This window comes from Ascochyta rabiei, chromosome 3, assembly GCF_004011695.2.
Source record: "Ascochyta rabiei chromosome 3, complete sequence".
Classification (NCBI taxonomy): Eukaryota; Fungi; Ascomycota; class Dothideomycetes; order Pleosporales; family Didymellaceae; genus Ascochyta; species Ascochyta rabiei.
Window position 1 is genome coordinate 618,721 of NC_082407.1, and position 21,911 is coordinate 640,631.

The following is a 21,911-nucleotide window of genomic DNA, read 5'->3' on the forward strand; positions in this document are numbered from 1 at the left end:
CGGACGAGATCCTGGGCAGGCGTTTACAGCATTGGGTGCGACGCATGGCGCTTTCTTGGCACCGATCAGGTTATGACTGGAGTTGAATGGCATGTTCCTTCCTTGATTACTTCGAGCACATGGTATTTGGGTCCAGTGAGATACCCGCGAACGCGCGCATGCGTTGTTTTATCCAGCCTATTCATTGCTCATTGTGCTTGCTGTTCTTTGTGAGTGTTTTTTGTGCTGAGACTCAGATCTAGGCGCTCAGTCCCACAATAATCTTGTGCCTGGCTCTGGAGGGTGACTAAGCAGGGAAAGAACACAAAGGGACACTTTTGTCACTTCTCGGTCTCGTGACGTGCAGCATCCACTTCAGTATCTTCGCCACAGTATGATCAAAGACTCTCTCCGTCCAGGCACAGCATCTACTCGACCACATCAGAGCAAGTCGCAAAGTGGAGGGTCTGGGTGAATCATTCGTCTACTGTATCGTACAGGTCCAACTTTTAATCGTAAGCAAGCGCTGCCCCTGATGTTGCCACATCTTAACTCCAATCCAGTAAATGCAAACAATGTTCCGCCCGGGCTGAAACGCAGCAGATCCTTCAAACCATAACCAATATTCGCCGCTGGATCCGAAGTCAAGAGAAACCCGAGTATGAGAGAGCGCCTGGTGTCCATTCGAACACTAGTCGACGAATCAGCGAAACGTCACAAACTACTCTGCAGTCCATGCGTACCGGAAGAAGATGGTCGTTCTAGTTGACCGGTGTGCCGCACTGCGGACAGCATTTTCCGGGAATGACCCATACGGTGTCTCCACGTTCCAGGCAAGCGGGGCAGCGACGTCCAGGAACCTGACACGGTCAATACAAGTGCTAAGCAATCGCAACACAGAAGGACGACATACCGGCATGGTGGTGATGCCTTCGATTTCGTAGATGCACGGGATAGCGAACCTGTCGATGGAAGAGCGCAGGCACATTGCAGTCCAGTTCGTGGAGGTTGGGCCCGATATCTAAGTCGGCAAGTAAGGGCAGTTGCGTTTGTGGATGAGAGAGTTAACGCTAGCGAGCGGAGTGAAGCTTGTTGATGGAATATCGGCGTGAGGGAGGACGATACTTTATACGTACAACAGCCGCCTTCCAGACAGCAATACGGTAACGGCTGCTATCGCTAATCTGGCTCTGCACCCTGCAGCGCACACGCTTGTGGCGCCTTACCCTGATGCACAATATCGGGGTTGAGAAGTCATTTCCTCATGTACCTCCACTATGCGAAGGAGGAGGATCATTGTGTACCGTTCTCCCAAGTACCGGGGATGTTTGCACCTTCTGGTCCCACTATCTCGCATGGAATGTGTGGCCGGATATATGTCAACAGATCCCGTCAACACGTGAAAGTGGACAGTTGCTTTTTCTCCTTCCAAAACGCTCCGGCATCTGACCGATGCCTGCAGTGGAGCATTCGAGATTGACAGGGGTGTCTTTGCGTTTCCCGGTCCACGGAGCATGCAGCCGGCGCATTCTCACATCTTCGCTGCTACCTCCAAAAGCCTTTGTCGGCCAAACTTAATAACACAACCGCACGGTAGACACATGACCTGAACCCTCCCAAGTCTCGGTGTACGATCGAACACAGCCATCGCAGTAGATGTCCGTCTCACAGTAGGACCATCGCGCTCGCTCGTCGCACGGCTGCAGATCACCCCAAGCCTCATCTGGATTGGCCTGCGGAAGCTAGAGGGCAGCAAGGCTGCAAAGTCGACGAAGAGATCTATCGTTTTCTCGGAGTTGACGCTAATGCAGCCACCACACTACGCGCGCGACGATTACTCCCTGCAAACACCATGCAAGCACACACGAGCCCCTTCATCCATTCAATCGACTAGCCACTGCCTCGAACGCATTCCTTTGCCGCCGAGCAGGAAACCCCCCTCTACACATACAAATTCAGACTGCTGTGCAAGTCCTCTACCGTCTGCAGTGGCCCCTTTCGCCAGATCTGGCACATGTGCACGACTGTATCACAGGCTACTCTGGTCACGTACCATACACTCACACTGTGTACAGTGGTGCCTATTGGATTCTGCCAAGTCGCTCTACCCCGGCTGATCCGCACAAGAGGAACTCGTCATTTCTGCCATTCTTGGGTGCATGCGCGAGTCATTGCCCACATCCCCACTACAGCGCATAAACGGTTTGCAATGAACGTTTGCGTACGATCAGACATCAGGTGCCTGACCTTGCTAGTGCTGTTAGCGCTGCGGGGGTCAGCTTCCGGCTCCGCGAGTAGACCATCCGCCTTCCCCTAGGCAAGGCTACGATCGATACGATGAAACGATGGAATGCATGTAGACTTGCGGTACAAGGCGGGAGCGGCGACTAAGACCGCAAGGGTGCCATCTTGGAAGAGGAGTTACTATTCTGATCCTGCGTCTGCCAATTTGCAACATGGCAACCATCCGCGAATAACATCTTCCAGCTCCTGAAGCGGACCGGTACTCGCAACTGACGTTGTGGAACTCAGTGATCCTTACCACGATCATGGCAGTATCAAGCTCGACGTGCATAGCCAACCTGGTTTTCCTCAGCCTTGCAGCTGGCACCGCGGCCTATGAGCCGGCCAGGACAGTCGGGTCCTTGCAGGGCTTCACAACAAACACAACGGTGCCACAGACAACGACAACCTTGACGGGCCGATTGTTTGTTGGTCTTCCAGTATCCGTAATCAGGACAAATATACCGCTCTTCTCTCTTCTGGCCAGTCGGACGCCGACGCATCGATTTGGATGTGCCATACTCTCGGATTCACTGCTTGGTCAGCCCGGATTCCATCGGCGTGTGTTGACTTACCGGGCTCGTGGAAGGTTGTATCGAAGAAACAGCGAATGAGCAGCAGCCGTGGGCTGGTTGCACTGTGCGATTTGCCTTGCAAACAACGTGGCGTTATCCTTTGTCGGACTAGTTAAAGCAAGGGCATCTCCGTTTGCCAGACCCTCTCTGGTACCCAAGATGTATACCTCTCACCCATCCACCTGTTTGACGAGAAGCGTTGGCTATGATGGCATCCCCACCTCGGGATACCGGATCAATCCTCAGCTAGCTAAATATCAATCTCCCCTACTTGATCGGACCGACTGCGAAGTTGGAGCAACGTTACATGTTCAGAGCAACTGTCGGTGTGCGTAGTGGCTACGAAAACAGAACTGCACTTTGTCACTGCCAGGATACGACGCACATACAGAGAACTGACGGCATACGCAAAGCATGCCGTAGGCCTCTACTGATGAGAAGCGGCCAGATAGACCCGATGTTCAAAATTACACAGCCCAGGAACGGTACGCGTAATGTCCACATCAAGCTTCGAGCCTTTCCTCGATATGCTGGACGCGCTGCGATACTGTACGACAACAGACTATTCGAGACATCAAAAGCGAGGCTTGGTCGCACCATGCTGCCACGATAGGCTACTGGTGTAGCTTCGAAATACGCGGTGAGAGCAGCCACCCTATGGTGATCGCAAGACTCACATGGTCTTTGTCGAATCTCGAGGCACGCAGATCAAGCTCTACACGATCGACACTCTCTCTAGAGTACAAGGTTGGTTGAATATTTGCCGTTCTCATTTTCGGGAAGATCATTCAGGGTATCCAGACTGTGCCACCTCAATTCCTTTGTAGCAAGCTTCGCTCCACCAGGGCTAGGTCAGCAACTTATTCCGGAGATGCTGGGTCTTGGGTCATTGTATCTGTTCAGATCTGTTTGACTTGCGTGTTGGCGGCCGAGCTGGCACCACACGCATCCCACTGTGCCGAACATGTACACCGCGATGTCCGGGCTGGATGGTTACACAACAATACTATCGCTGTGTGGTACGAGCATCTTCCCATCTCTGACCGCTTAGTCGTCTCGGCATACAGCTGCACAACAAGCAAAGACGTCTTGTACTGACGATCATCAAGATCACGAGATGAATATTCGGTTCCCGGCATACATCAGAAACCACGTCTTCTCAGCTGCTAATTCCTCTGTACAACGACGCAGTACTAGCAACTTCAAGACATGGATCTACCCACGGCAATACAACCTGCTAACAAAAGCCCGTCAGTCAGCCATCCGTCTTGGTCAGCGGGAGCGTGCAAACAGTGTATATCCGTGACCTTCTCTACTCTCTGCTAGATAGTGCCCGCTAGGCCGGAGTCATCCACACCCGCACCATCCACAGGAGCAACCCCTCATCTCAGCCACGCAAAAAGACAATACAACTACGATCCCTCTTCGCCGCTGGCGTGTCTACTCACTGGCCCTCGACTTGCACTGCACAATCACAACCCAGGCTTCTGGAGAATCGTACCTGCACGCACCCGCATCCAACGCATCGCGGAAGCAAACGTACGCGGCCGGCTTCACAACTTGTAGTCGGCTCGACGCAGGGCGTCGTTCTAGGCTGGCGTTGCGCGGCGTTCGTGATTTGGATTGGAGTCGTCTCCCACTGACTGACTGACCAATTGACTGACTCGCTCACTGACTCACCGACTTGCTGACTGACTGACTGGGTTCAACGAGACGCAATGGGATATAGGAATCTCGTATGTGAATCTCGTATGTCGTGTGTAACGTCCGACGACATGGGACGAGTCGTATTCCAGTTCGGTGCCGTAGCTTCCGTCGTGGATTCATCCGTCAAGTCGCTTGATTCCTCACCGCTGCGTGGGACGGAGGGGGGGGGGGGGGGTGGAGTTAGCGCTTTGAATGTCGTGCACTCCGCTGTCGGCGGTGTGTTGTGTCGGTCAGTGGTCGCGTTGGTATCTGTATCGCTTTGTAAGGTGATGGGCTAAGAGCCCTGTAGTGGGAAAGCAGAGGCTGGAGTATTGCATCGGTGTAGGAGATTGTTGAACTTGTTAACGTCAACATTGGTGAGTGTTTCCGGAGAGATTGGACCTGCTCAAGGCCGAACGCTAGGCCGTTGAAGCATCACAGACCAAGGCGGCAACGTCGATTGCAGTTGCCTCATCTCATTGAACATTGTAAACCAACGCGCTTGTCGCAACCAACTACATCAGCTCGAACGAAATCCACAATACCTCCTCGAAGCAACGAAGCATCTGTTCCCAGCCTTAACCCTAGTCACACCGTAGAACCCACAGGCCGTAGATGTTTCGAAAGCTTCTAGTCCACGCAAATCCATCGCAAGCGGAACTACCGCCGTCAACCCACCTTCCCTGGCTGCAAGTGAGCTGCCGCCCTTCCAGACCAGGCAGTGCCACGCGGGGCTGAATGCCCAGTCGACGGGAGAGAGATGCTAGCGCCGGCCGCTCTGCTCCGGAAGTTCCTGATACGACCTACTGCGTCTGACGTTGTATCAGCGCAGGCGGGGCTGCGTGGGATGGCGCCGTGACGGAGAGGGCGAGGTGGTGTTGTGACGAACTCCTCAGTGCCGGTGTGTTGTGCAAGAGACGGCAACTAAACTCACAGCTGATATGCTTCCAAGGGCTGGTTTAGCTGAACCGAGGGAGAATCCGTGGTCGTGTTGATGCCTTGACCTTATCGTTGAGGTGGCAACTTCGCCGCACAGAGATGCCGGTGGTGAACCATGCTTGCGGGACTTCGAGGCGCGTCGTTGCACCTGAGGCGAGGACACTCTACTAGTCCTACTCCCGTTGTCTTACCATGCCATCACAAGATTGAAACATACAGCAGCAAGAGCTGCTCGTACGCAAGGGGAAAAAATCGCTGAGGTGCTGTGTGGCTGAGGTGCTGTCTGGCTAGAAGAAGCCAATATGACCTTTTCCATACAAAAAGTGCTAGCCCAGAATAGTTCAAGCAGCGCCAGTCAGAGCCTTTCTACGGATCGGCCGATACTGTTCCAATGCAGATGCTAGAAACGATACAACATATAACCGCTTCTTCTGTTCTGGAAACTTCAACAAACATACCATGCTGAGCCTAGCTAACTCCAAGTCTTCCCTCTGCACAACAAAGCCCCACGTCATTCATCGCCATACTGTTCGTTGATCTCGGCGCTGTACCTTGCAAACCGGCTCCTTTCTCTCAACGGCCCTCCGTACCTCAAAAACACATACGGCGTTATGCAGAAGACGGTAGCGACAGCCGCCAGGATGGAGCCCGCGACATTACCCCCGAGTTCTGAGAACATGGGATACGCGAAGAGAGGCATGAGGCCCGAGACCAGTGCGCGGAAGAAGGCAAGACCCGCGAGACCCGAGGAGGCGTAGATGGTGTACGAGTCGGCCAGGTAGCCGCTCAGCGTGTAGGCAAACTCGTTCGCCGCGAATCCTATGCCGACGAGGCCGGTCATGGACACGGCCCAATGGGTGTGCGCTCGTGGGGGGATCGTCCAGGAAAACAGCCACAAGCTGCATGCTAGCACGGGTGCTGCGATGACGAAGCCGTAGATTTTGTCTTCCGGGTTTGTTCGCTGATTGCGCAGCTTTTTTTGCTTGCTCTGGCGGACCTCCCACATCCGAGGCAGGATGCTGAGCGGGATCCCCAGCGCAATGGCGATGAATGCTAGTGACGTCGTTGTTTCGGACCAGCCGTAGAGCGAGTAGACAACGGAGAGGGATTCTGTGAAGAGGTATACCAAGCCCCATGATGTGGCGCTCAAGAGAGAAACCAGCACCACGATGGGTTCTGTGGCGACGAGACGTGCTGGTCGTAGGAGGACCAGTTCCACCAGCGCACGCGCGTTCGGGACAGCGTCGGGGTTGTGGCGCGACTCCAACTTCTCGTGGTACTCTTTCTCTAACTCGCCGATCTTTTGTGATAGCAGTTTCGTTGATCGGCTTTCGCGGATCATGAAGAGTAGTAGAAGCAGTACGGTGGTGACCATGGCTGAAGTATAGTATATCCAGCGCCTAGTATTCTTGCTCAGCACTCCACACAACGCTTCGAGTTGGATAGCTTGCACTACTCACCAACCTATCGTATCCGCCAAGTAGGCTCCGTAAACGGGGCCAATGGTAAGGCCAAGGGTGGTTGTGCTGTTCCAGACCAGTATCATCCACACACGATGTGTGCCCGCGTACAGGTCCTGCACACTCCCAGCGATGACGACCGATGGTGCCGCAGAAGCAAACCCACACATGAAGCGACCGACGAATACGCCGGCTGCTGAAGGCACAACTCCCGTGATGAGCGAGCCAATGCTAAACGCCGCGCACGAGTAAAGGTAGGGTTTCCGTCGCCCAAACGATTCAGAAAAGGGCGGTACTAGGAGGCCCCCGATGGCTTGCCCTATTTGGTACCTTTAGAGAGTCAATTGGGGCCCCCCTATACGTACAGGTACGGTAAGACTGCACTTGCATGAACACAAACGCAACCAAAGCCACTCCCCGGGTGAGATGGTACTCTTGCATGGCCGCAGTAGCAGCAGAGGGCTGACGGAGTCAGCTACATTCACACGAACAAACTGACGGTCTGTGTACCCCGGTAGTGCTGATTACGGTTCTACACTCCATCAGTGGCATGTCATGTGACAGAAACGGGGCTGAACTCAACGTGTAAAACTCGAAGAAAACGATCATGGTCGCGTCGTAGCATTTTCGGTATGACGACCAGTTTCGGGGATACTGGGTGTGGTCTTTTTGCCATTCTACGTGGTTGGATGCTGTTCTGCGTAGTCCCGACTCGTCGATGGCGGTGCTTATGCTGTCTGGCTTGTCGGAATCCATGATGAGCATGATGCTATCTCGTGAGGAAGCACAGGGAAGACTGTGACGGTATGATGTTGAGGTTACATAGGGGTGTATTTCCCTTTTAACGAAGCAGTCTTTCTCGTTTCATGCACGACAAGTGCCGTTGGGTAGCAGAGCATGATATCGGGACTGGCAGTCGACCCACTACCTAGACTCAGGCTGGGAAAGTCGCTTGTCGCGTTTTGAGAAGGTAGTACAAGCACTGTCGCCCGGTCGCACAGTTTCCAGAGTGTTCATTGGTAAGCTTAGTCAGTTGTTGGACTACCACAGCCTCGTTCTGCGCGCTCCCGTCTCCGCAGAGCCAAACTGAGGTACGGGTACTACTAAGACTTATGCCGAGCAGGCTATTGTAAAGATAATGCATGCTGTTCAATAAAGCTATGTAGGGCGGCTGACTGGTGAGATAAGCGCTAAGAATGTCTAAAGAAGGGACGATTGGTGGGCAGGCCATGTACGGCGCAGGTCCTCAAATAAGCACCATCGTAAGTGGTCTGTATCCTCCTGCACCACGCTTCTCCATACTGAAAGTCTACAGGATGATATAAATTGATATGTCGCTCACCCGTGTACCTCAGGGTTTGAGCGGGGGATCTGGAGCGAGGAAATACCAAGCTAATCACGCTCATCACAATGCTGCTTCTAGACCCAGGACGAAGCGATACGCTGCAGCAACACCCAGTTGTCGTTCATGACACTTTTCAAATACAGAAAACGTTTGCGGAGCCTGCAATGGACGAGACAAATGCAATGCAAGATTCTCGAGACCTTCGATCTCACAAGCAATCACGCAAAGAAGATGCAATAGAACAGCTTCTAAAGGACCACACCGAGTTCATCGCGTGGAACTCGGCAGGCCCAGCAGTAAGCGATTTCAGGAGTATGTTTCCAGCAAGACTATAGCCATGATGTATGCAATACTCATTTCCACTCACAGGCGATGTAGTCACGACGCCCTCCCTACGGATGCTAGCCGCGATTGTGAACACCACACTCCGAGACGATGTTTTCCGCGAGGACACCACTACCATGGATCTCGAGTCCGACATGGCCGCGAGGTGCGGTCAAGCGGCCGGTCTCTTCGTCATCACGGGAACAATGGCCAACCAGCTAGCCCTACGCACCCTCTTAACGCAGCCCCCTCACGCGATTCTCGCGGACGCCCGGGCTCACATCCTCACCCACGAAGCTGGAGGTCCGGCGTTCATGAGCGGCGCGATGGTACAAGCAGTTGTGCCCTCGAATGGGAAGTATCTGACAGTGGAGGACATCGAGGCCAGCGCTGTGCTCTCGGACAATGTTCACAGGTGCCCGACACGGGTCATCGCTTTGGAGAACACGATCGGGGGGTGCATCGTACCGCTCTCTGAGATGATCAAGATCAGCCGATGGGCGCGTAAAAACGGCGTAAAAATCCACCTAGACGGCGCAAGGCTCTTCGAAGCCGTGGCTGCAGGGGCGGGGAGTCTGCGGACGTATTGTCAACTTGTCGACACCGTCACTGTAGACTTTAGCAAAAACCTGGGGGCCCCGATGGGAGCCATGCTGCTTGGCAACAGCGAGCACATTGCACAAGCCAGATGGATAAGAAAGAGCATCGGAGGCGGTATGAGGCAGGCAGGCGTTCTGAGTGCCGCTGCAAGAGTCGCCGTGGAAGAGCAGTTTGGCCCTGGTGAACATGGCGACGCAGGGAAGCTCAGAGAGGTCCATCGAGCCGCCAAGCAGGTGGGAGAGATGTGGCAGAGCAGGGGCGGTAAGCTCACCAAAGACATTGAGACCAACCAAGTGTGGATTGATCTTCGGGTGTTGGGGATTTCAAGTGAGGAATGGAATGACATTGGCAAGAGTCAAGGCATCAGCTTGGATGGTCCCCGGATAGTACTGCACCACCAAATTGCAGCCGAAGCTATACACCGGTTAGGACGGGCATTTGACATTGTCATGTCACGTGCTGCTGAGCGCAAAGACAAGTCATAGTTGAGGAGTCTTTTCAATCTGATATCCGGGACTCTATGACCTAGTTTCGTATAAGAGCAATCGAACGCGCTACAATATCTACGTGTTTGCAGTGCAAACCGACGCATCGACTGTTGGTGTAGTTGGAAAGAACCCTAAGAAGCTAACACAAGCCTTTCACACTACGATGTAGATACTCAATACTTGGTGGAATAAACCTATAAAACCCTAATACTACAACACTTAGAATACTATAAAAACTCCTAATCTACTTAGCTACGTTTATGGCTTATAACTACAATATGTTAAGTAGTAGTAAGTAGAGTTATGCACATGTTGTACACTAGCATTCTATTACACAGAGTCTGCGTATTGGGTTGAACTGCGTGTATTGATAGTGTGGATGGAGAATAGACCTGCTATGTACGCTACGCCTATGACACTACAACGCTCAACACTAAACGCTTAACGCTCAACACTCAACGCTTAACGCTTAACACTCAACGCTTAACACTCAACGCTTAACACTCAACGCTTAACACTCAACGCTTAACACTCAACGCTTAACACTCAACGCTTAACACTCAACGCTTCAACGCTGGAACCAAAATCTATCTAGCTAGAAACATGACCGTCCTCCGTGTGGCGCAAAAGAAGCCGAGAGTGTTCTTGCAGACTACGCTGAGTATGCAGCGGCCTGCGATGACGCTGCTAGCGGCGGTGAGAGTCGTGGCGAAACGCTGTGCGGCGAGTCATCCGGCGACCGGTGGGGAAGAGCTGCGTTGGCATCAGCATGTCGGCCACCGACTCGTTTCTTGCTACCACAAGATATTGTCGAGGCTGATGCTGTATGCAGGCCAGACATGCTGAAGGATGGTTGCTACGAAGAACGTCACGCCCGACTAACCGTCTTGCCGATCCTGACCAGCAGTACGCCCTTTGTGATCACACCGTTGCTGTCGTACAGATGAAGGATGCGCAGACCCGGCTGCAAGCGGTCGAGCCGGAAACACGCCCAGGCTGCGAGGTCATCGGAGAGCCGCTCGTCGTCCATGACCTTGATCCTGCGTACAAGATTAGCATCTTCTTGAACGGGGTAGTGCAAGATAGCAGGAGTTGGTAGCGAATGCAGGAGAGACAAGAAGTGAGCAACAAATTAGAGAGGCGGGAAGGGCATTCCGGCGCAAGGGCCAGAAGTGGGTGGCCTGCAGCAGCCATGTGGAGACGAAGGAGCATGACAGAGCGTGAAAAGCAAAGCCCTCAATCCTACTGCGATTTCCAGAAGCGAGAAAGCGACGAGACCATCGGTACCAAAACAGGAACAACGACATGCATCACCCCTGCATCGCATCTTCCTGGTCGTCCGATCGCGGCTTGTGTTACCGACTTCCCACTTGAGCAAGCAGGTCGACCTGTTCTGGCGCGCGCATGGGACGCCGGGAACTGCATCCTGACGCACGCTGCCAGATTGGGTGGGTGCGACATGTGCATCGTCTTTGGAAAAACGCGGTAATGGGCAGGAAGGAAACAAGGGAGCGGGTACTCACCTAACGAAGGTCAACTCTTCCGTGACTCCGTACACACCGTTGAAGCTGACGACTTCCCGCCCAAAGTCAGGATCCGTAGTCCTGTACGTTCGAGTTTTCTTCTTGTACTCGGCCTTGCTTCCCCTCCCGTCGCCAGGAATCGGCTGCGCCTCGCGCTCTTCGAACTTCTCAACGTGTAACTCGACCTTGATGTACGGCTTGAAGTCACTTGGCTTGTCCTCTTCGGGCGGCAGAGGAATGTTCTGACCCGCCAGGAACTCAATGCTGAGATCGAGGCTGTGATGTGCGATGGCGTGCTTCTGCGTAGCGGCCTCGCTGATGCTGCGGTATCCTTCCGGCTTGAGGACCCAGCCGCCTGTGCCGGCAAACATGGCTTCGTTCTGCATCATGCCGCCGTCCCAGCGCTGCCAGTTGAGGGCGACGATTTGCACGCCGGCACGCCAGAAGACGGAGGGGTTGAGGTTGCCGGAGTTGATGCGGAGGCCTTTGGGGTAGGCGCGCATGAAGAAGTGCTTGTTGTGGTGGAAGAGGGCCTCGGGGTCGGTCTCGTGGACTTCCATAAGCGTCTTCTCGGAGAGGGAGAAGACGTGGGTCGGTATGCTGGCTTCGGGTGCGGCCAGGCTCTTGTACGAGTAGCCTCCACAGTAGACACCAAGTCTGGCCAGAGATTCAATGACCTTTGTTTTCGGTGGCTTCTTCTGGCCGTCAGGCAGCTCGTCGTCTGATGCCGAAGATACCACCGAGTCTGCACTAGTGGTCTTTTGCAGCTCTGGAGCCGGCGCTTGGAGCGTTGTTGGGTTTGCTGGAGCGGCTGTGGGTTTGGTGTGGCCACGCTTCACCTTGACGAGGATCTTGCACTCTAGCTCTTTCAGCGTTGGCAGGCTTGTGGTCTCGGCGGTCTGCGAAGGGTCGAGAGGAAGATCGACTAGCATGTTCCTCCAGTACTCGGTCATGAGCTCGACCATGATCTCCTGCTGCTCCGGGCTGGCATGGACCTCCAGACTGACGATGAGTGGCAGGTTGGATGCTGCGAACGCGTAGTCCCGGATCGTCGCGCACACTTCGCGGAACGTCATCTCGCTCGTCAGGGTGTAGCCGTGGTAGACCTTGGGCTCAGCTCTGTACGTCACGTCGGACTTCCAGGGCGTGACCCTCTCCTCTCCGTGGTACGCAGGCGCCTCGTCCTTGTTCGGCTCGTCTTGCTTGGCGGCCGACTTCCCACGGAGTCGGATGGCCAGCCTCTCGCGGATGCCTAGCTTTGACTTCTCCTTGCGGACCTTTTTCTGTCCCACGCGTTCGGCTTCATCCTCGGAGCTCGAGCTCGAGGGCGGCTCGCCATCCCACACGTCGATCTCGACGCAGCGGCAGCCTCTCATCAGCACGTTCTTGTATGCATCGGTGCTCGACTCGCTCGACAGCTGGTTGCCCGTCAGGTACGTGTTGTGACTGGAGGAGATGAAGTAGTTGGAGATGGGGTGCGACTCGTCGATGGGCGGAGGAGGGCCCATGACGTTTGCTGAGCCCGAGAGGAAGTAGTCGGCGAAGTGGGAGAAGGAGCCGTCGTGCAGCAGGTGTGCATCCTCTCCCGAGCATTGTTGCTCTCGTGTCAGCCACTGGATCTGACCTTCTGGCGTTGCGAGGTTGTATCGCGTCGAGAGCTCGTCGTACATGGCACGGAGATACTTGACGACGAGTGGAGACAGGCTGTCGACCTCGCGTGCCTTGGTGGCTGCTGCCGCCGTGCCTCCACCCGCCTGGAGCTGTGGTTGGTCCGTCTCGGGGACGCCCAGCTTGTGGTCTTTTGATGCCATTTTGGCTTCGATGTTGTGAGGGCGACTTCGATGTTGTGAGGACGGCCTCGATGTTGTGAGGACAGCCTCGATGTTGTGAGGGCGGCTTCAATATTGTGAGGGCGGCTTCGATGTTGTGAGGGCGGCTTCGATGTTGTGAGGGCGGCTTCGATGTTGTGAGGGCGGCTTCAATATTGTGAGGCGGCTTCAATATTGCGAGGGTCAGGGGCCAAGCTGGAGTCGACGTGCAGTCGGTGTACGGGTGGAGGGTGTAGGGCAGTGGAGTCGACGTGCAGTCGGTGTACGGGTGAAGGGCGTAGGGCAGTGGAGGTGGGAGACAAAAGACAGGTGGGAGAACAGCTCAGCTCTGCTTATACACGTCAGTGCTTCCTTCCACAGCCACCTGCTCCTGAAACGCTGCAGATCACAATGAGCAGAGGATTCTGTCTTACAGCGAGATTACTACAGACTGGCCTGGCAGCTTCGCGCACACGCCGTAGGGTCTGAAAGCCAAGGGGAGGTGCCTGAGGCAGCCAAGCGTCAAGTGCGGACCGCCGCGTGCACGTTGAAGTAGGCGGTCTACCCCCCTCCACTCCACTCCCAAACAGTCAGAAGAACTTGGCGGCCGCATACCCGCGTGATCGACCCATCGCAGCATGGCGGCCGTGGGAGATGGGTGCAATGCCGGTTTGTCTTCACCTGCTGCTACCGTGATGATGTTTGTCATCACCACCGCCCTGATTCTGCATTGTTTGGTTGTGTGTTGACAGCTCGGCGTCGACGTCACATTGGCTTCAGGGTCCAGGCTAGGCGCGAGGCGTGGATCCCACCGCCACCCGAGTGGCACCAAACGTCGTGCTCGCCCATGACACTTTCGCACTGCAACCACCATGCCAAAGTCACGCAGAGAAGCAGAAGCAGAGGCAGAGGCAGAAGTCCGGTCCTGGGGCTTCAATCACGTATTCACCTGGACCGACGGCCCGTAAGCTCGTGCCTTGTGACATGCGGCCCGTGGGTGAGCTGACGCCACACTGCCAGAAACGCCCACTACCCGGCGCACAAACACAGTGGAAAGACCACGCATCTGATCCTGGATGGTTCGCTGACCATGCGGTACCCTGATGATGCAAACGCGAAGAAGGAAACGCTTGCTGTCGGCGAGCGGTGGGACGTGGACGCGGGGAAGAAGCACGAAGTATGGGTTGGCAAAGACGGCTGTACCTATGTCATTGGAGAAGGATAGCACCGCCTCACCCTAGAAACCCATTCTGACCAAGATACTTGATGGCGTCCAGCGCCATCCTGTCCGCCTTCTCCAGCTCCTGTTCCACCATCTTCTCAAACAGCCCCATCTTCTTCGTCCCTTGGCTCTTGCCGGAGCCCTTGTCCTGCGGAGGATGCGCCCACCGACAACCCTTCCCAAACCTGCACCTCCCGTCCTTGGCCCAGTTGCGACAGACTTGGCTGGCTGGTGCCGCGACGGGCGCAGGCGGCGGTACGGCAACAGGTGGTGGGCCGGCCTTGCTCGACGCTGGCTCGGGCGCTGCGTCGCTGTCGCTGTCCTCTTCGTCCGAGCCAGAGTCCGAGGCCTCTTCAGAGGAAGACACCACAGACGACTCAGACAAGACAGAGCTCTCAGCATCTGACTCGGTCTCGCTTTCGTAGCCGAGGCCGAGCAGGTTAGTTGGTGGCGCTTGCTGTTTCTTCATCATGCTTTCATGAAGCCTCTTCCGCAAGGCTGCGAGTTCCTCTTGCTTTCCCTGGTCTACTTCCTTGACTTTCCGCACAGGCTTCGGTGGTTTCGGTGGTTTCGATGGTGCATCTGTAGTCGCGACCTTCCTTGGCTTGCCCTGAACTCTATGCAGGAACTCAAGCTCATGCTCGCGTTTTGCCGCAGCTTCCCGAGCCTTCTCAGCAGCCCTCTGGCGCGTGGGGAAGTTTCTCCTTCGGTCTCTGATGTACGACTGCACGTCTGCTGCCGTCTGCAAAGAAATCATCTCCCCGTTGTGCTCAAACGCGACGCCCTCTATCTTGACCTTCTCTGCAAACGCCGCTTCTTCGTCCACCTCCTCTTCCTCGCTGCTCTCATCCATGACACTCTGCTCGCTGAGGCCCAAGTTCACCTTGCGTTTCCTCTGGTCGTGCTTTGCACTCGCCGTCGATTGTGCTGAAGGGGCCGGTAGCGAGAAGCCAAAGCTCGGTACGGGGGGAGGCACCGCAGCCTTGGCTCGCGGTGGCTTGGAGCCTGATTGTGGCTTCTTTTGTGGGGGTGGCGGCGCATGGTTGTTGTTGTTGTTGTTGTTGTTGTTGTTGTTGTTGTTGTTGTTGTTGTTGTTGTTGTTGTTGTTGTTGTTGTTGTTGTGCTCGGGGCGTTTACGCTTCTGGCCTGCCTGCGGCCCGGGCGAGAAGCGTGGTGCTACTTGGACTGGCTGAGCTGGAGGCGATTGTGGGTATTGGGGAGCGCCATTCGTTGTCGAGGACATGTGGCTCGCAAATGCATTCATGGACTGCATGCCCGCTGGTGTAGACATGAAGGACATGGCCTGCGCAAAGGCTTGCGGGTTCATCTGCGACTGCATTTGTCCTCCGTGTTGGGATTGAATGCCGAATGCGGCGTGATTACTTGGCATGTTCGTAGACGGTGCAGGCGGGTGCTGTTGTTGCGCATTCCCGCCATAGTTACTTTGATAGCCTCCTCCTCTTGGGCCTCCTCTCCCCCCATGTGCGTTGCCACGTGCCTGGGCCTGTCCTCCCAAGTTACTCCCTCCTCTTGAGTGGCCGCCGCGCCCTCTTCCCCGCTCACTTCCTCGTCCTCTGTCCCCACCTCTGCCTTGGCTGGGTCCGCTTCGTTGGCTCGAGTAGCTCGGTTGAGCGTCGTTGGTAGCAGCTCTCGGCGGCGGCGGAGGAGGCGGCGGGAATTTGAACGACGTCATTCCGTGCAGTGTTGTGTGAAGTGAGACACTTCAGCGACGAGCATTCTCACATGCTACGCTCTCGGCAATAGGTGGACAGAGACAGAACAGTGACGGAAGGGAAAGCTCGCTGTAAGAATCGAGACGCGCCGGGAGTCCGCAGCTGCAAGAAAAGCTTATCGATAGTGCTAGCGCGCTCTGCGGCGGGAAAGAACCGTCATTCGCCGATCGAGCTCTCACATTTCTCAGTCACCACCGAAATGTTTAGGTGACATAACGCCGAATCTTCCCTCGTTCGAGAAACATAGCATGAAGCCTCGACCGTCGCTATCATGTTCATTCTTGTAAGTAGTGGCTCATGTAGCAGCAACGCGCAGCGCACAAGTCTCGATGCCGTCTGTCGCAATCTGATTTAGTGCTTCTTTTGAACTTTCTGAACGAATCTCTCCCTGCAGAGCATTTGTTTTGTTGGCTCCATTCATTTTCTTGCGAGATCTTGTCCGGGATCAAGGCTTTTCACCCATGCTAACACCTCCACAGAGCACGATACAAGACCTGATCCAGCTCAAACCCCAGGACTTCGGCAAACCCTCCGCCCAGACCATCAAAGACGCCATCAACGACAAATACAGCAACAAGATCGTTCCCGGCGTCGGTCTCTGCATTGCGCTATGGGACCTGCTTTCCGCCACAGAAGGTCTCATCGGCCACGGCACGGGCCTCGTCAACATCAACGCTGAGTTCCGCCTGGCCGTCTTCCGCCCTTTCCGCGGCGAGATCATCTACGGACGAATCAAGAGCTCGAATCCAGAGGGTATTGTGATTGATTTGGACTTCACAAGTGAAATCTTCGTCCCGTATCAGAATCTCTTTGAGAACTCGAGCTTCAATCAGGCGGAGAACGTGTGGGTGTGGAACTCGGATGGCACCGAGCTGTTTCTAGACAAGGGAGAGCCTGTGCTGTTTAGGGTTGAGCAGGAAGAGTGGATCGACCAGAGGCCGACGATTGAGCAGAGGAACGAGAACAACGAGATTGTTGACGAGAGGGGAACGGCTTGGAGGGTGATTGTAGGTCTGACCCACTCATTGCGACAGGCTGGTTGACTGACTTGATACTAGGGCTCAATGAACCAGGCAGGTCTAGGACCAACACTCTGGTGGGGTGAACAGGAAGAGGAAGAGGAAGGCGAAGACGGGGACGTCGAGATGGAAGAAGAGTGAATTCCAGCAAAGGCAGGCCTCAACACCACGACATCAACGTGCGCACTCAAAACAACATCATCCACGCCTCATCACAGATCCCGATCCGGTATCATCAAGCATCACACCTCGCTCACAACACAAGCACATCCATCCCCTTCCTCGCCACCGTCCACCCCTCACTCTCCGCCCCCGCCGCATCCACAAAGAACCCACTCGCCGTCTGATTCCCTTCCACCATCCACTGCGCCCAAAACCTGCCCGCCCTGCCCATCTTCCCCGCACTCCCTTCATCCAGCACCTCCCCATCCGCGCCGGGCAACGCCCCATACCAAGCCGGCACACCTCTAGCCACAGCGTCAAAATCCGCCCTCGCTCCCCCCCTATTCCGATCCAGCGGCGCAAACCCCGCCGCACCAGCCGAGAACCAGAAAACAGGCTTCGTCGCATTAGCAGCCAGTGCGCGCGTCTCCGCGCTCGAAACCGCAGGCTTCACATCCAGGACCGCGAGGGAGAGGACAAGCGGGTTCTCCGCTGCGGCATACAATGCGCTGCTCTCGCAGCTGGTGCCTAGCATGCCTAACTTCGCCGTGTCGATGTTCTCGAACGACGCGTGGGATTCTAGGAGCGACAGCACGGGGGCCGAGGGTCCGCATGCGAAGACCATGGCGCCCCAGGATGCTAGCTCTTCGTTCAGGTCTTTGTAAGGGTCGCTTGCAGTAGAGGTGCAGGCGTTGTTGCCCCAGATTATGACTGGTGTTGATTCTGTCGCCCCGGAGAGGTTGCTTGGCTGGTAGATTGTGTGGGAGGGGAGGAGAGGGGAGCTCGTTGTTTTGGGGGCGTATGGACCTGTTCCCGAGACTTGGCGTGTGGCTAACGAGATCGCGATGGTGTTGTGCGGTGGGCGGTAGCTGGCGATGGCGGCCATGATGGTGCTGGTCAGGTTGAAGAATGTTAGGCCGTCCATGCTGGGTTTGCTGTGTGTTTTTTAAACGAGTGACGAATGCGTGTCTGAACGTGTGTTTGTACACTGCTTCAAAAGAGTGTTGCTGTTTAAAACACTTGCGTGGATTGAACGAGCGTGGATGTTGAACGAGTGAGTGAGTTTCTCCAACCAGAATGACCTGATGGACCCGTGATTGTCTATATGCTCATTCCATCTCATTTCTTCACCACCGTCCTTCAATTCATCGACTTCCGAGCACTGTGGAGCGGAGCGGCGATGCAGCTCGTAGAAGGTCGCTCGCACTATACATGTTTCCATAAGGTGTTTCAGAAGAGTGTGTTTCAAAACATGGTGACCACGAAAACCCTGCTTCGATACCAGATCCATCTCCGTGACTGGTCGAGTGATGTTTCAATCTGTCGGTACCTGCTCGTTTAGTCATCGAGATGAGAGAAGGTGCAAGTCAGTATGCAAAGATAGTGCGCTGTCTGGACGCGTGACATGCGGCGGTGTGGACTGTGACAGTTGTTTTACGCCGACGATTAGTCGTCCAGCTCTTGTCTAACGGTAAAATACTGCAGCGATTGAAGTGCCCTTCAATTACGAAGCGTTAGAATATTTACTCGTGCTACACACGTACGTGGAAGGCAAGATCAATGATGCTGAATGGCTTGTCGCACGACCTGTTCCTCAAGTTTAGACCCCTCCCAATAACATCATTGACACCCCCAACATATGCCCGCACGCTCATCGAGGATCTGAGGACGCTGATGCTGTACTGTCGTTGTTGAAGGAGAAGATGGATCGAGTAAGCATTCACCGAGTAGTTGTCCCAATCGGGCAGTAGCGCCGTACCGAGGCCTCCGAGGCTCAACTTCTCCGCGATTCAACCCCACAAACGGCGGCGCCGGACGAGTAACGCAATCTGTGCAGATACGACCGAAACCTAGAAAGTATCTTCTTAAGTCGCAAGTCTCCTCGGCTTGCCTATCCTACCGACACCTTCCACTTCGACCTCTCCTCACGCGACGTTCAAACTCGGCAAAGTAGAACCGCTCGAGGCCATCAACAACACACGTGCGTCCATCTCGAATCACATCAAAATGCCATCCTACACATCTGTCCACCTCAAGGAGAGGCCGCAGGATGCTATCATCGCAGGCAAGACCTTCGAGACAAAGCAGCAATCGGTGCCTTCAGCAGGCGACCTCCAGAACGGCGAGGTCCTCTTCCAGACGCTCTACCTGAGTTTAGATCCCGCCATGCGCGGCTGGCTGAACCCCACGCGATCCTACATCCCGCCCGTCAAGATCGGTGCTGTGATGCGCGGCAGCGGTATCGGTCTGATTGTTGCGTCGAAGAGTAAGAAGTTCCCCGTGGGCACGTACGCGAGTGGCATGTGCGGGTGGTCCGAGTATGCAGTCCTGAACGAGAAGGACGTTGAGCTCCTGGATCTGCCACATGGTGCTGTGCCGACAGACGCGCTGGGTTGCTTGGGTATGACCGGCTTGACGGCGTACTTCGGTATCATGGAGGTCGGTCAGGTCAAGGCTGGTGACTTCGTTGTGGTGTCTGGCGCCGCTGGCGCAACAGGCAGCGTTGTTGGCCAGATTGCAAAGCTGAAGGGCGCGAAGGTGCTTGGTCTTGCTGGTGAGGACAGCAAGGTGTCTTGGCTGAAGGAAGAGCTAGGTTTCGATGAGGCACTGAACTACAAAGACCCACAGTTCAAGGACAAGTTCAGGGCAGCAACGAAGGGTCTCATCGACGTCTACTTTGACAACGTCGGTGGAGAGATCCTCGATATGGCACTCGCACGGGCAAAGCCGTTCGCCCGCTTCGTAATGTGTGGTGCTATCAGCGAGTACAACAAGAAGAAGCCTCAAGGTCCTACAGTACGTACAATCGACGGTCACGTGACTGCGCAAGAAAGCTGACAGCGGTAGAACTACCTCATGATCATCTCCATGCGCATCCGCATGCAGGGCTTTGTTGTTTTTGATTACGCGGACAAGTATGCTGCTGCGAGAAAAGAGCTCGCTCAATGGCTGTCGGAGGGCAAGTTGAAGAGGAAAGAGACAGTCATCAAAGGCGGTATCTCGCAAGCAGAGAGTGCGCTAGTAGGGCTGTTCGAGGGCAAGAACACAGGCAAGCAATTTCTATTCGAATCAAGTTCCAATACTGACTTCCACAGGAAAAACCATGGTCGAGGTTGCGAAGCCTGAGGAGGTAAAGTCCAAACTATGAGGCTGTGAAGAGGACGTTGCTGTACTCTGAGAAGATGATAGAAGTAAACCGAAAACACCAATTCAGAGAACCCTGTGTAACAAGGCCGTTCCATCGGAGCTCGAAACTGGTACCTCCGCGCTCTCGATTCTAGCTCACTCATTCCGCCCTAATGTGATGGGGTTTAACACATGAACAGCCTTGCGCACAGCTTGATGGCTACTAGAATGCCTGATTTCGAGACTACCTTCCACTCATATGATGAAAATGGGTAATTGCATGCTAGGTTGCACGTCTAGATTGCGATTATAGTGTATCCAGCACGCAGTTGCACACCAGTATGGACCAAGATGCAGTCGTCTTCAACGCTTCAAGGATCAAAGACATCCAGTACTGCCTGCTGGTACCCGCGAACGAGGAAGCACGAATCTGGCAGCCGACGTAGCGCATGTCATGGTAGCGTCGCTGAGTGAAATGTTCGTTGAACACCTTTGAGGACGGAGAAGCTGGACTCAATGTGTGTTGCACAGTGACCATCATGGTACTCGAACCCCATTCTGTTGTCCCTTCACATCAGCCACGGACGACACAGCCGGTTGGAGCACCTTGTCCTCAACGAAACGTGGATATCCACTCGCACGCATCATGTCAGCACAATCCATATCATCGAGCGCATAGTCGTCCCAATGTTGAGAAGAACTCACATATTGAAAATCCTGTAGCGCCATTTTGCGAGTCGGCGTCGCAGCATAACAGAAGCAGTACCATCACCACCGCATCGAATCATGAGACCGTCACTTTCGGAAGACCGAGAACGGACGTATAGCATTCGTACGACACGCAGCAGCATGGAAGTACAGACTGCTTTCGGCGTCTATGATCTACATCGCGGTCCAGCTAGTGTTCTTGTTTTACAGAGTCTCCTGGATGTGAAGGTGATAATGACGGTCGTACCGAGCCTAGAAATCTGTCAGCGACAGAGGAACGACGGAGATATCGACGAATCTACTGCTTCGAATGCATAGCATTGCCCTGATACGGACCGAGAACATCTTCACGGAGATCGAGTTCTTCTTGTGAGTCGAAACATCAGTAGCTGTGTTTGATTATCGGGATTCGTTCAGTCTACAATCAGTGAGGTTCGTACAGTGGCGCAACATTCACCAGCGACCACTGTAAGCATGGCCTGCAACGCCACTTGTATGCTGGGCACAGTAAAAGTATATTTTCAGTCATCAGTGAGAGGTGTGTGTGGAGGTAATCACTTGCACGTTTACAAACGCAGTGATGCGCTCAAGGTACACCTGGAAAGACGATATCGACAGTTGTATCCTGCAAAGCCTTATATTGACGTAGAAGGGTGACAGTGCAGTAGTGAGCATATCAAGTTTTGAAATCCTTCGATTTCAATAGCTTCCTAAGATCCACGATGCAACAACGTCGAAATCATACAAGATGGTGCAATCCCTTTTCTGAGTTGTGAGAGATTGGCCTGTAGTTCCGTTGCGATACGCTCGCTCCGCAAAAATCGTGAAGCCATTCTTCTCCCGAGCGACAGCGAAAGAATGGTGTTCCAGAGGTATCTCCGTCCTCAAGCCCAGCCGCCACCACGACGTCCAAACGAAGAGCAGGTCCCCT

The 21,911-nt window shown here is 54.6% G+C and overlaps 8 protein-coding genes and 1 pseudogene across 10 annotated transcripts, besides 4 other annotated features; 4 read left to right on the forward strand and 5 right to left on the reverse strand.

The window, feature by feature from the left end:
- Positions 1-420: 420 nt before the first annotated feature.
- EKO05_0001851 lies at positions 421-967 on the reverse strand (annotated as a pseudogene). The gene is made up of 2 exons: positions 723-967; positions 421-670 (listed from the first exon to the last, which is right to left on the reverse strand). Coding segments are annotated over exons 1-2 (495 nt in total).
- A 3,508-nt stretch (positions 968-4,475) lies between these two features.
- Positions 4,476-4,539: a tandem repeat.
- A 1,434-nt stretch (positions 4,540-5,973) lies between these two features.
- Positions 5,974-7,678, reverse strand: EKO05_0001852 (uncharacterized protein; the record flags this gene model as incomplete). The annotated part of the gene is made up of 4 exons (XM_038942334.2): positions 5,974-6,862; positions 6,923-7,241; positions 7,288-7,384; positions 7,433-7,678. The coding sequence occupies 4 exons, from the start codon at positions 7,676-7,678 to the stop codon at positions 5,974-5,976; spliced, it is 1,551 nt and encodes a 516-aa protein (XP_038795320.2).
- A 753-nt stretch (positions 7,679-8,431) lies between these two features.
- Positions 8,432-9,676, forward strand: EKO05_0001853 (Low-specificity L-threonine aldolase; the record flags this gene model as incomplete). Its single annotated transcript, XM_038942315.2, has 2 exons — positions 8,432-8,579; positions 8,637-9,676. The coding sequence occupies 2 exons, from the start codon at positions 8,432-8,434 to the stop codon at positions 9,674-9,676; spliced, it is 1,188 nt and encodes a 395-aa protein (XP_038795321.2).
- An 871-nt stretch (positions 9,677-10,547) lies between these two features.
- EKO05_0001854 (uncharacterized protein) lies at positions 10,548-13,013 on the reverse strand (the record flags this gene model as incomplete). The annotated part of the gene is made up of 2 exons (XM_038942194.1): positions 10,548-10,719; positions 11,203-13,013. The coding sequence occupies 2 exons, from the start codon at positions 13,011-13,013 to the stop codon at positions 10,548-10,550; spliced, it is 1,983 nt and encodes a 660-aa protein (XP_038795322.1).
- A 232-nt stretch (positions 13,014-13,245) lies between these two features.
- Positions 13,246-13,314: a tandem repeat.
- A 568-nt stretch (positions 13,315-13,882) lies between these two features.
- On the forward strand, positions 13,883-14,235 carry EKO05_0001855 (uncharacterized protein; the record flags this gene model as incomplete). Its single annotated transcript, XM_038942356.1, has 2 exons — positions 13,883-13,974; positions 14,031-14,235. The coding sequence occupies 2 exons, from the start codon at positions 13,883-13,885 to the stop codon at positions 14,233-14,235; spliced, it is 297 nt and encodes a 98-aa protein (XP_038795323.1).
- Positions 14,236-14,242: 7 nt separating this feature from the next.
- EKO05_0001856 (uncharacterized protein) lies at positions 14,243-15,622 on the reverse strand (the record flags this gene model as incomplete). Its single annotated transcript, XM_038946799.2, has 1 exon — positions 14,243-15,622. The coding sequence occupies one exon, from the start codon at positions 15,620-15,622 to the stop codon at positions 14,243-14,245; it is 1,380 nt and encodes a 459-aa protein (XP_038795324.2).
- Positions 15,275-15,354: a tandem repeat.
- A 261-nt stretch (positions 15,623-15,883) lies between the features above and the next one.
- Positions 15,884-15,907: a tandem repeat.
- Positions 15,908-16,236: 329 nt separating this feature from the next.
- Positions 16,237-17,125, forward strand: EKO05_0001857 (DNA-directed RNA polymerase III complex subunit Rpc25; the record flags this gene model as incomplete). The annotated part of the gene is made up of 3 exons (XM_038942199.1): positions 16,237-16,248; positions 16,445-16,972; positions 17,024-17,125. 3 exons carry the CDS (start codon positions 16,237-16,239, stop codon positions 17,123-17,125), a joined length of 642 nt encoding a protein of 213 aa, XP_038795325.1.
- Positions 17,126-17,237: 112 nt separating this feature from the next.
- EKO05_0001858 (uncharacterized protein) lies at positions 17,238-18,071 on the reverse strand (the record flags this gene model as incomplete). Its single annotated transcript, XM_038946800.1, has 1 exon — positions 17,238-18,071. One exon carries the CDS (start codon positions 18,069-18,071, stop codon positions 17,238-17,240), a length of 834 nt encoding a protein of 277 aa, XP_038795326.1.
- A 1,082-nt stretch (positions 18,072-19,153) lies between these two features.
- On the forward strand, positions 19,154-20,294 carry EKO05_0001859 (uncharacterized protein; the record flags this gene model as incomplete). Of its 2 annotated transcripts, XM_059635782.1 has the most annotated exons (3): positions 19,154-19,942; positions 19,994-20,195; positions 20,242-20,294. In XM_059635782.1, 3 exons carry the CDS (start codon positions 19,154-19,156, stop codon positions 20,292-20,294), a joined length of 1,044 nt encoding a protein of 347 aa, XP_059491765.1. The 2 variants fall into 2 exon arrangements, with proteins under 2 accessions (XP_059491765.1, XP_038795327.1); XM_038942233.2 differs by having other exon boundaries at positions 19,994-20,294.
- Between the last annotated feature and the right edge of the window lie 1,617 nt (positions 20,295-21,911).